The sequence below is a fragment of the Amyelois transitella genome, chromosome 2, assembly GCF_032362555.1.
Source record: "Amyelois transitella isolate CPQ chromosome 2, ilAmyTran1.1, whole genome shotgun sequence".
NCBI lineage: Eukaryota > Metazoa > Arthropoda > Insecta > Lepidoptera > Pyralidae > Amyelois > Amyelois transitella.
This window is the reverse complement of record NC_083505.1, coordinates 4,566,700-4,580,152: the sequence shown is the minus strand read 5'-3', so window position 1 is coordinate 4,580,152 and position 13,453 is coordinate 4,566,700. Positions and strand designations below refer to the sequence as shown.

General features: G+C 36.8%; 1 protein-coding gene across 1 annotated transcript; it reads left to right on the top strand.

Moving 5' to 3' along the window:
• The first annotated feature begins 351 nt into the window (after positions 1–351).
• LOC106143024 (NHL repeat-containing protein 2) lies at positions 352–7,910 on the top strand. Its single transcript, XM_013344989.2, has 11 exons — positions 352–908; positions 1,147–1,313; positions 1,738–1,897; positions 2,139–2,323; positions 2,822–2,969; positions 3,298–3,465; positions 4,047–4,211; positions 4,711–4,830; positions 5,526–5,630; positions 6,136–6,245; positions 6,784–7,910. Exons 1-11 carry the CDS (start codon positions 752–754, stop codon positions 7,603–7,605), a joined length of 2,307 nt encoding a protein of 768 aa, XP_013200443.1. The 5' UTR covers positions 352–751; the 3' UTR covers positions 7,606–7,910.
• The last annotated feature ends 5,543 nt before the right edge of the window (positions 7,911–13,453 follow it).

Here is a 13,453-nt window from a genome sequence, read left to right as displayed (position 1 = left end):
ACCTATAGCATAGACGTGGAAAAAAAGACGGACGGAGTTTTATTATACCGCAACATGAAATACCAATACGAGGCCCATACCGAAAAGATCGGGAATAAAAAAAAGTACAAAGATAATACAATATTTAAAATTTTTATCATTTTTAAAGTTCTCCCTGAGAATCGATGCATTTTGCATTCGATCTAACTAATTGTCATAACAGTAATTTCAGTCTGAAGTGGACATAGTCAAAGCGGCCGATTTTAAACGTCGATGTCATCGTCGAGCCTTGAAACGGTTGACCACATTGGGTTGTACGGAGGATGGTCCATAAACTCCACGTTTTCCTACGGTTCGAGTTATTTAACTTAGTTCTTTTATGGATTCCGGAAAAGAAACTATTTTGTACCAATCTGCAATAATAACAACCAACTCATGGGTCACACAAATTAAAACGGCCATGCCTCTTTTCTATCTCGCTCGGCTCGTTGTTTTGTGCTACCTACGTCCATGTTTAGATAGATCATAGATAAGTAGTTGTCATTGTCAATTGTTTGTCTTTATTTACTTTCAAAACTTTCAAATAAAAATTTCAATGCATTTTCTTTTCTTACGACCTAAGTATCTATGAGAGATTATAAATTATACATACACTAATCATTTTTCATTTACATTCTTAAATTCAAAAGTATATTTTGAATTTCCTCTGCTTATCAAATTTTTCTTGTAGTCGTTTTGGGCTTTTAATTGTTGACACGGTTTATTGTACAAAATGGAATCGAGCCCCCTCGATTTTGTTGCTCAAGCATCCATGGATTTACAAGATGCTCTAAATGACATAAATAAAGACACGGACAAGGATACCCTGATAGCTAACCATATAAAGAAAGTGTGGTCGTCTGTACTTCCTGTTGATGATTTTAAAAAAAGTAAGCTAAACCCACTACTAAAACATAAAAAGAAAATTCTGTCTTGTATCTTGTATTCATATCGTTTCTTATCTCAGAGATCCTGTTAAAAAAGGGGAAACTACATGACTATAATGAAATATAAGCTTGGTCTCACTATCGCCAAAATTATTTAAATTTCCAGTAATAAAACACACAAACCTATTTATTAACTATCTTGATTTTACCAACCATACCTACTGTTTGTTTTTTATTTTAGATTTGGAATGGGTGAATGTGTCGGAACCACTATCTCTTTCACAGCACTGCTCGGAAAAAATTGTTGTGCTGGATTTCTGGACATACTGCTGCATCAACTGTTATCATGTGCTACCTGACCTGGATTACTTGGAAAACCTTCATAAAGGCCAAAATGGATTAGTTGTGGTAAGACTTTCTTTTTATTATTTAAATGTTTGTGAAATTTGGGATTCTTAGTATTAGTCTTTTTCTCTAAGTGGTGTGTTAGTAACCTGTCCCTATCTTTGAATCATATACTATCATTATGCCTGCCTTTAAGTTTTGTAACTAGAGACTCAGTCTTCTTAAAAGTATTTAATTTATATTTTTGCATGTTGCAAGTTTCTCTTTGAGCCATAGGGCTTTGGGATTTAGGATACCTTTTTTGACCTTTCATATTACTTTATTTGTTTTAAAATACAAGACTTTGTTTGAGTCAGCTGATATACCCAAGGACTCCAAAAGTTTATAGATGGACAAAGTAATAGTAAAAGTTTATCCATTTTAACAATTATCCATTAGAATAAACATCCAGTTTTTTTCACACTTCATTTTTATGAACACCTTGCAGATTGGAGTGCATTGTGCCAAGTTTAACAATGAAAAAGATTCAGCGAATGTGCTGGCAGCAGTGCAAAGGTATAATATCCACCACCCAGTGGTCAATGACTCCGAGCACGCCACATGGTCAGCACTGGGTATCAAATGTTGGCCCACACTTCTTATTCTTGGTGAGAAAATTAAAGTTACATAAAGTTATTTTACATTTATTCATATTTAGATAATTGATAATTTTGGTACTGTTCTATCAAAGTTGACAGTGTTTTCGTTATTAAAATATTATTTCGGTCTTTATGTCTACCCCGTAATAGACGTGATTATATGTATATATACTAAGAAATAATGTATTGTATTTGTACTTATTTTCAACTTTTTTTGCAAGACATGTTGAAAGTTGCTATGTTCTCTTAGGACCTGGTAACAAACCAATTTATATCATCACTGGCGAGGGCCACCGAGAACAACTGGTATCAATAGTTGGCGCAGCTCTGAAACACTTTGGACCCAAATTATCTGACACGCCATTGCCGATATCCCTCACAAAACATTTGAAGCCCAGCGAAAAGGAAAATGAAGTGTTGTATTTTCCCAGTAAGGTGTGTCATTAAAAAAAAACTATACATTTGACTTTGACGATATTTATATCTGTATAACAATTTTTAGGTTTTTGAATGTAATCAAAGTTTCCTGCCACCAATTTTTTGTTTCCATAGCTGATAAGTGCTTTCGATTTTTTTATTCATATACAGCAGTTTGTAATTATATATATTTTGGATCCCTTGTTTTTCAAAAGAATAACTTTTTAAAATACTGAATTAAATTATAACTATAACTATAGAGTATTATAATGTGTTAATTGAGGTTTGGTGCAATTATAACTAACACGCATTTTAAAAAGGATTCAGAAGTAAATAAATATATATAGGACAAATTACACAGACACAGAAATGGATTTATTTTCCAACTAGAAAGTCAGAAGTACAAGGGTATCGCTTCATGGCCTCATCACAATGCAACTGATAATTAAGTCTACTACCTTTCTTTTGCTTTCAAAGTATTTTCACTAAAGACATAATTTTTTTTTTCTATCACAGATATCACTGAATCCATTCTACCGAGGTCGTGCTGAGGAGCCGTTCTTGGCCATAGCAGACAGCGGCCATCACCGAATCTTGTTGACTGACTGCTCTGGCATTATCCTGAGGATTATTGGAAGCTCTGTTGCAGGTTTCAAGGACGGAAGTATGTACGATTTTTTTTAATTTATAAGAAAATTAAGACTTAACCGGAATTAAAGCCAAGACAATCTCTGGAAGGAGCTGGTTTGGAAAGACAGGTTTTACACCAAGCGACCCTGTCTGACCTTTTGCAGGGGAACTTAAGTCATATTGGATTATGGTAAAAGCTGCACTAGGTGTTTATGCCTATTCCCTTAGTTGCCTTCCACGACATCTATGGGAAAGAGATGGTGTGGTTCTATTCTAAAGTGCCATGAACCACACAGTGCAGGTTTCTCGCTGTAGGTATTTTTCAGGAAAATAAAAATGTTAATCACACTTTTCCTTTACAGAACTCAGCACAGCTCAGTTTAACTCTCCACAAGGGCTATGTTGGCTGTCTAGCAATGTGTTAGCTGTGTGCGACACCAACAACCACGCTTTGAGGGCTGTTCACCTGGACGACGGCACGGTTGAAGTACTGGCTGGAACTGGCCAGCAGGCAGAGTTTGGAGACCAAGGTAATATTATTGTCTTCTTCTGCGTCGCTTCTTCATGAAGAACGACACACCCTCTCTCTCTAGATATGACCCTCAGTTATGACTGAGGGTCGTGTCTACTATAATGTGCTTTCTTTGTAAAAGTGCTTTTAGCAGTATAGTCTTGTCTTCTTTAAAATCTTCAGGAGATCTGTCTGTATGTGTGATTGTCCTGCCCCTGCAGCTTGGCACGCGCGACGCCCTTTTGACATTATGACGTGAAACGCCTTGGACGTTTAGATATCCATATATCTAGTTGTTGTTCGTCCCTAAACTTGTAGCTTTGTGCGACACCAACAACCACGACAGGAAAAATATTAAATATTTTTTGAAAATTAGAGAAGCTATTTATGTTTCGCTTTTCAAACAAACATCCGATGGCAGAATTTACGTCTCTTTCTCGGAGGATTTCCACTTGCTACGATCCCTGTATACTTCTTTCGCTTCATCACACTTTCATAATTCTCTTCACGCCGTCGGTTTCGGGTACTCTTGACCTTTTGCCAAGACGTTCCCGATTTGATTAAAAACACAGTTGCGTATGATTTTTGTTTCGTTTGCAGGCGGCAAATGCCTCGGTCTCCAGCCCCTGGCGTCTCCCTGGGACGTGGTACTGTTCACGACTCCGGACATGGACATGTCGGTGCGGCCGCCGCCCACGCTGCCGCCCGTCCCGCCGCTCAACGGGGAGAAAGACAAACTCAAAGACGATAGGGAAGAAAAAAAAGGTATGTTTTGTACCGTGTGTTTTCCGAAACTTTAGAAAAACCATTCAATCTCATGGATGTCGTAAACGACGACTCAGGAAAAGGTTGATAAATTCCTCTTGTAGGCGATGCGCTACCAACTCGTCACTGTTTGAATCTCAATTTCATAATTGAGCCATACAGCTAAGTTTGGCCTTCCAATCTTTTCAAACTGTTGGCACTGTTTACCCCGCAATTGATGTATAGACGTGATTATATGTATGTATTGTTTTGTACCCTTTTTATCTTCAATCGACTAGGGGAAAGAGCATGATGCGTGCTGCTTCTCTTGCGCATATTGTAAAAGTTAATCAAATAAAGGCATAGTAGTACTAACATATTGGATTAGTATTCACCTGTCACATTAAAATCTCAGCTGGACATGGCATTTGCTCTGTCTATTCTGTAAGTGATAAAGATATGATGGATTATATGTATGTATGTTACATGTATGATTGTAAACATTATACTTTTATTACAGAAAAAGAGAAGAAGGACGAGAAACGCCGCGTGTTGATAATAGCTTGCGCGGGCTCGCATCAGCTGTGGGGACTGTTCTTGGATACTACTATCTGGTGGAAGTATAAGACGTATACCGAAGGTAATGACAGCAAATCAATGAATTTTAGCTTCGACTATGTTTTTTTTATAATTGCCTTAAGCTTTATTTATCAACAGTTGTAGACAGAACCAACAGTCTTCAAAAGACTTTTATTTAAAACCATTATATCGAAAATGTATAAAGACAGAAATAACTAGGATTTTGTCAAGGTTTGAAAGAGTGACAAATACAAAACCATATAGGGAAGTCATGGCGTATAAGCATAGCGTAACACTAACAACAGTGGTTCAGACAATATGTCTACACTGCCTTTTGTCACAAAATATGTTAATGTAAAAACAAAGTGGATCATTTTGTAAACCATTATAAGACTATACTAATATGTATGTGATCACTCTATCTTCGCAAAATTTCGTCGAAATCGAATGCAAACTATGAAAATTAAAACGAAACTACATAGTATGGACATTTAGCCAAACCGGCATTGAGGTTAAAGTCTTCTTCCTCACCTCACCTTTCTGGAGAGGAGCCCGGGGTGCGCCATTACAATCATGAATCCTAGATTGGGCGTGACAGGTTTTTACACGAAGCGATCCACAGGGGAATCCAGACTCATATAGGATCATGGTTACGTCAGCTGCCTGTTTATACAGCTTTAGTCACGATGTTTTCCCTCACCGTAACATCACCAGTACTGCAGGCATTGAGATTGTAGCGTGGTATCTCTTTCGCAGGCACGTGCGCATGCGTGGCGGGCTCCGGCGCGGAGGCGGCGCGCAACAGCGCCTACCCGCACACGGCCGCCTTTGCCCAACCCTCCGGGCTAGCGCTCAGGACTGGTGAATATACTTACGTCCATTTGCTTTTTAACTACCTTCAAAAAAGTGGTTCTCAGTTTGACCTGTATGTTTGTATATGTGTATTTTGGCCGCGATCATCTCGCTTTGCTTAACCGATTTTGATGTGGTTTTCAGAGTGTTTTTACATTTTGGGGAGGTTTTAAAGTAAAGTGGATAACGATTGGAGACATTTCTATATTTTCGTAAAAGTTATTTCTATCAATTTCTCGTGGTTTCTCAGCCGCAACGTTCCGATCAACATATCATTCTCATGTTCTATTTTGAGCTTAATGCTCAAAAGTAGACCACGAGCGTTTGGTTCTAACAGAAACAAAACTCTCAGTCTACTTTTAAGCTTTGGTTTTCGTCCGTATTTCCTCTTTAAGGAGTTGCGGTGTGAGGTGTGGACAAGTCAGGTTACGGATCGACTGCCGTATTATATCCTGGAATGTAAACAGTTTTGATCAAGGTTTCTGTTATTAATTAGTGTAATCGTGTGTCGTAGGAACGAATCCTGAGGTGTTCATAGCAGATTCGGAGAGCTCCTCCATCAGACGACTCGCGCTGCCCACAGGTCAAGTCTCAACCCTCTGCGGGGGTGACCGGAATCCGTTGGTTTGTATTTTAATAACCCATAACCACAAATCAAAATTAATTTTGAATACATCTTACTATACTAAACAACACGTTTTTCGTATGAAACGGATTAGGTTACTTACCTAACCTAAACCTAATATAAATCTAGTTATTTCTTCATTTCACTCTCAAACTGCGAAAGGGATGGAAAAATACGTCTACCTTAGATTTTATATTATCCTACTACTATTATAAAGGCGAAAGTTTGTATGGATGTTTGTTACTCTTTCACGCAAAAATTACTGAACCGATTACCATGAAATTTGGTATGTAGGTAGCTGAAGACCCAGAATAACACATAGGCTTTTTATCCCAGAGTTCCCCGGGATTGATAGGGTTTCCATGCGGACGAAGTCGCGGGCGGCCTCTAGTACATACATAAAATCACGCCTCTTTCCCGGAGGGTTAGGCAGAGACTACCTCTTTCCACTTGCCTCGATCAATCTCGATCGACGATCTCTGCATACTTCCTAGCTATTTATTTGTACATAAATTCATGTTATGACTCTCTTCGCAGAATCTGTTTGCATTCGGAGACGTCGATGACATAGGCATCGAAGCGAAACTGCAACACCCTCTAGCTGTGGCGTACTGTGAGTCCACCAAAATATTATACATCGCTGACACATACAACCACAAAATTAAAAAAGTCGACGTTTCCACGCAAAAGGTCTCCACACTGTCCCCTACCATGATCGAAACCGCCGACCCGGTGAAATTCAACGAACCGTCGGGTCTTTCTATGAGTCCCGACGGAAAATACCTGTACATCGCCGACACCAACAACCACAGCATAAAAGTTTTAAACCTAGCGAAAAACGTATGCCAAGAGTTAAGAATTCGTCTTCCCGATCCGAAGTTCATTGAACCCGAGAACCTCATACTGTACAAAAACGATTTGTTCGTCAACAAAAAATGCGGTAATTTAGTTATTTACTTCAATGTGAGCCTCGATACGGACACGAAGACCGTAAAGTTCACTCCGGGGGCTCCGCAGAATTGGCACGTTTGTATTCGAGACGACAGCAATAGAGACGTCACATTGGACGACTTTGAATTCATCAATTGCACACATAAAGGGAACAAACTCCCTGGCCGAGTAGAAATGAAAATTAAACAGAGAACGGATAAGACTCACTATCGCATGTACCTGAGCTTCACTACGGCGTTGTGCGACGGCGCCGTGTGTTTCACGCATTCGTTCACGATTCGATCGACCATTTTGGTTCGGGAATCGGTGAAAATGGTAGAGTCTTATAAAATAACGTGCAAAGTGAACCCGGTCCATCACCGGTCGGACAAAAGCGATAGTAAAAAGGATACGTCGTTACCTCTGTGAAGTGAATTTGGTCACAAAAGCGAATACTCTTTATTAATACTTTTTTTTCTATTATAAATTTTGGTTTGACTCATTGAGTATCCCAGTGAGATTTCATCATTTTGTAAAATGCACAATTGCACTCTAGCTTTTTTTTAATTAAGCACAAAACTAACTCTCAGATATTTTGTAATTTAAATAGCTTATTTGTATGTATTAAGCATAATTTGTTATTTTTATGTTGACCTGATTAATTTTAAGTTTAATGAAATGTTGTACGACAAGACTCGATGAATAAGGACTGAGTCTTGGATTAATATATTTTTTAATACTGAAATTTGTTTTTTTATTTTCTTTAACACTATCTACTTGCTAAATCAGAACCGGTATTATTTTTTTTTAAATAATTCATTCAAACGTTTAGTCTATTCATCAATTGAACTGACGCAGTAAGTGAAATTTGAATATTGTTATAAAACATTGTCTTTTTTTGTATTTTAGTCAGTCTGCATGGATGTAAGTATATATAAAATTCGATTATCTGCTTACTTTATTTGCAAAAAAGGTATGTTTCGTTTATGCCTAATCACACTCTTTTTAATATAATCTCTCGATCGTGGGCAGCGATAGTTATTCGTCAACTCTGTCACTTTTCCGTCACCGTTATTATGATGATCTTTCGAGGCGACGTAAGAACAGGAAAGAGGCTTATGCATTCCATATCCTTTTTTCTCTCAGCTGGAAGGACGCTAAATGTCATTGCCAGCACTAAAGGTCAGATCACACCGCATCAGAAACGAGAAGCGACTCGACGTTTTAGAACAACTCAAATTTAACTTATCAATTTCAAGAAGAAGAGCTATTTTTTAGAATGTCGTATCGTATCTCGTCTCAATGTGAACTGACCCTAAGATGGAACCTTGCGTAATACTTAGCGGAAGACTGCGAAAACTCGTGCAAAGTGCGCTAGTCACAGGATGCAGTCTGACATTTAGTTCCATAGAAAGTTTCCTTGACACATGAACTCTAAATGTCAAAATATAATCAATTTAGTTTTCGTGTGGCGGCTAATTGAAACGAAACAAGATCATGATTCCGCCGACCTCTGTCAAGGACTGCTGTTTGGAACTAATCGTCCGAGTGTCGGGACGGATGTTTGTTGGTTATGTAATTTGAATTGACAAATTATAACATCATATTTAATTGTTCTCATGTTCTGTCATGTTGAGAGGATGGAAGCAGGTTACATAAGTAAATATATAAGGTCAAAGTGTAAATGGATTTGTTGAACAGGAAAAGCATCGGGGATGTTCTGATGAATGGTTAATTCAAGAGTTCCCACAACTGATGCGCCTGTTCAATATCTCCTTAAAAAGCACAAAACCTTGTCGTTTGAACAAGAAAAGTTAAATAAAAGACGAAAGCATAACGTAGTTGAGATACCAATCACAAAAACCAATTTTGCCAGTAATCAATATCATAAACGGTCTTGCTACCTATACAATAAAATAAACAAAGAACTTGAGATATACTCGAAGCCTTATTATGACGTAAAAGCTATCCTAAATAGTTGGCTATTAAATTTAACCTACTCTGATACAGAAATTTTATTATATGACTAGAATGTAGTTATAATAACTATTGTTAACTTTGCATACTTGTAGTTTACACGTCTAGATCAACCCTGTAAATGTAGAAAGAAGAGCGGAGCCTCCTGACACAAGCATCTTTTGATCGCTTAAAAGGAGGATCCAACACCTAGTTATAAGATCTATCTGTAAATGAGAAATAAATATTTTTTGATTTTTGATTTTTTTTTAATAATGAAGAAAATGTATAAAAAATATGTAATAACCATGATTCCGGATTGGGGGCGTCAGGATTGAAACCCATATGAGATCGTTGTTACACACCATTTACTAAATTGAGTTATTACATAGCTTCCAATTTTTCGAAACCAACTTAACGAGCAACGAATAAGGGGCATATCGCCCACAAAAAAATGGCTTGCGGGCTATTGTAGAAATTTGGTAGGGAGTCGAATATGGGCGCACTGTAAGAGAGCAAACGCGAGAGCAGCGCATCCCTATCATTCGGCTAGGTATCTAGGACTCTGTTTTTAGGGCCATGGGCGGTGGTGCGATTAGTTCAACTCGTGAGTATTTTGAATAGTCATGAAAATAATTCGGTTATTTTTATATATTTTAACAATACAAAGATATGTATTTATTTACTAAATTGATTATCGATGGCATCTAATGTTTGCGTAGTGTATAAAATATGTTAACAGTAATGACCTCGATAATTTGTATAATAAAAGATATATTCTAGTAGGTCTCATTGATACATAAAGACATTATCTGTGCATATTTATGAATTTAGTTCATATCAGATATTCTTATGCGACATCTTAACCTATTAAATTAAACTTGCCAGCTAATATTCTTTGATCTTTAATTTGAATTAAATAATATTCTTCAAAACGTATTCATGAAGTATGTTTTTATAAGATTTAAAAAAGGTTTCAACTCTGTCCCTTGACCTATGTTTAGGTACTGCCTGCGCGGAAAGAATTAATGTACGAGTATCATATGAGTATTTTATTTCATCCATGCATATTGTCTAACATTTTTGTTCTCTCAAGTACAGACAATGAATTTAACTAATTGATAGCTACGTAGCTATTGATCCTGCTAAAAGTGTTTCTACCATTTATTATTATTCCGATAACAAATACCCTTCTAATATAGTATTAGGTATGTACTAAACCTTATAATAACGGGCGAGGTTAATACTCAAATCACGTAGATGACGACCTGCGCGCGCGCATCCTATCACAAGACCCTGGGTAATAATAACAACTTGAGGTCTGCTCTCATTTGCATCGAGAATAGATCATCGGTCTTACAGTAAGAACTTATTAATGTGACTACTTAGTGATTGCAGATAGAAAATGAAAAACCCGATGGCATCATCCCAACTTATATGATAAATGCTAAAGTAATATACATACATATAGCTACGTATAACACAAATATTAAGTTTATGTTATCAATTAAGAAAAGCCCGTTAGTAAAGTCTGCGCACGTCATTTAAGAAACATACCACAAAAAAACAATGACGTTAATTGTGATTATAAAAATAAAGCTGCAAGCTGCAAATTTAACGTTTGCTGCTGAAAATGTTGTACATTATTTTTTATCTCTAGCTGAATCTTACCTACTTATTTGCTTTATTCTCAACACAGAAAGAAAACATTGCCTAACACGGCAATTGCGGTATTCCCTGTTGATAAGCCCAGCGAAAGAATGCTGTAATTAATTCAAGATGCCATACCATAAGCATTATAATAATGACAGAAGCATAATCTTGATATATTGTTAAAGAGTTTGTCGCGACGTGCCATGCCACGCTTCCATTATAAACCATGACATCCACCAAAATATAGCACGCATAGTACATTTAGGCTACTCTTTTAAAGATGGCGAATAGGTGGTGATAAAGAAAATCTCTATTGAACTCAGCTACTGCTAGTGGCTAACTTTTACGTATTTATCTACAAATGATTTAAATTCAACACGTTTTCAATATATAGACAAAATAATGACCTTTATATCCCTAGCGGGGTAGACAGAGAAAACAGTCTTGAAGAGTTGTTTTAGTTCTTAAATAAGACTTGTTTTTTTTTTGTTTGAATTTTGAAGATACCTCAGTATGTTTCTTAGCTATGAGTGCATCAATTCTTTATGCGGTTACTTTTCATTGGAATTCGAAACTCGTTGGTGAACAAGCAGCATTGATATGCGCCGCTATAGAGCCATTGTGCATTCTAGGCAAATTGACTTATTTAGTTTCCTCTCCGATTTAAATCCAGTACTAGGTCTATTTTGATAAAAATGCATCCTTTAGCCTTCGTTTTCACGTGATTGGAGCCGCAAGGTTTGGAGCGTGATTTCGAGTCGTGATGTGTTTAAAATCCGCCTGGTAATTTCAGTGTTTGAGAAACTAGAATAGGATACTGATTTTGTGGTTGGTTTCGCACAAAAGGTATTTAGGGTTTAATCATTGATCTCTGTACTTATAGGGCTGTACTTATTGCAACGGATGTGAATATAATTGTATAGTTGTATTCGAAAATACGTAATGAACGATATCAGACTCGTAATTTGCTTATGTATAATATGTTTTTGATATCAATGTGTATGTAACAAACGAAAATAATGCACTCGTATATTTAGAGAGTTACGAAAGGGTAAACCGCGTGTATTTACCAATAAATTCATATCAGGTTTGTTTTTGAAGAATCCCTATCTTGCTTTTTTTAATTTATTTGATTGCTCTACGGCAATTTTTTTTAATTTTCGTCTTTGGAATTCAATAATTTAAAATTGAAATATATATATATGAATTTTGGAAAAGTATAATTTCCATACTAAACAAGGTCTTCATTGTTGAGTTTAATTTAAAGTATTCACGAGATGTCTTCAAGGATAACGGGCGTCACATGATCTTTGTTCTTCAATTTTTCAATATTTTGATTTTTAAAAGTGGTCGATTTTATTTTAAAAGTTCGTTTATTAACTAGGTTAGGTGACATGAGCCCAGCTCAAGATTTTAAAGTAAGAATGTTGTCTCTAGTACCGGAGAGGAGCATTATTTTATTGTTTGCTTAGTCACCCGTCCTGTGATCGCCCTTTGTATTTCAAATTCCTACACCTTTTACCCTTGTTTCATGGCCATTGCCATTTTACATAATAAGTAAAAATCCTTATAAGGTCATGAGGCGTGTTTAAGTTTATATCAGGAGCACTGACATCAAGGCCTTCTGGATCTATCTGGCAACTACTCGATAAGTAGGTGTCTCTTCGTGTGAATTGATAGTGTTTAGCTTGTAAGTACCTAGTTTCGAGCAATCGCAATTCATTTTCTCGTTATAAGACAATAGTTTCCCACCACCAATCTTTTTTCACATTCGACGCACAATACATGTTTGGCAATTGTTTGGTGTAAATAACTAGGTAGATTCTGATCGTCTAATTGCTGTTTAAGTTTCCATTTACTTCAATCACGATTCATTGCATATAAACATATATAAATCATATCTTTATATTTTACTTTACAGCAAATAGTCTCTTAAAAGACTCGAATGCCACAGATTGAGCTACAAAGCTATGAGGTAAAAGTTCGAGACTTATGTTATGGGATAGTACCAAATTAACAAAACGAATCATAGTTTAACACTTAAAATAAATAAACATCCAAGAAGCCAATCAGAGAAAGTTCTTTTTCTAATTGGCTTGGGTCTATGTGACCTGACTGGGGATAGAACCCGCGACCTTCTTGGTTTGGGCGAAAATATAACAACTGCGCTTAAAACGCCGTCAACATTTAACCGAATTGAAATCAATCGGCGGTATCGTAGCTAAAATTTGATGCCGCCTATATAAGCAACGTATGATTGATTTAATTATTTCTGTCGGTGTTGCGCAAAGGCTTTTTGGCCCAGGCCTTGGCGTAATCCTTATTGGTGGGCAGAGCTCAGGCCACGTTTTCTGCGAGTTGCGTACTGCACATTTTAATTAGGGAATGTAAGTTCGATTCTATCAAATACTGTTTTACAGTTACAATTTAATTATGTGGAGTGGATGCGGACGAGTGATGTGTATCTGTCTTAGGTTTGCATCCAATTTCCTATCTTAATTTCAGGTTAATAAACCTGGGATTATTCTTTTAGGCGATGGGCTAGTAACCTGTCACTATTTGAATTATTCTATGCAAAATTTCATCTTTAAGCCAAACAGCTTATTATGGCCTTCCAGTCTTTTCGAAATTATTGGCTCTGTCACTCGTAAGGGATACAGACTTGATT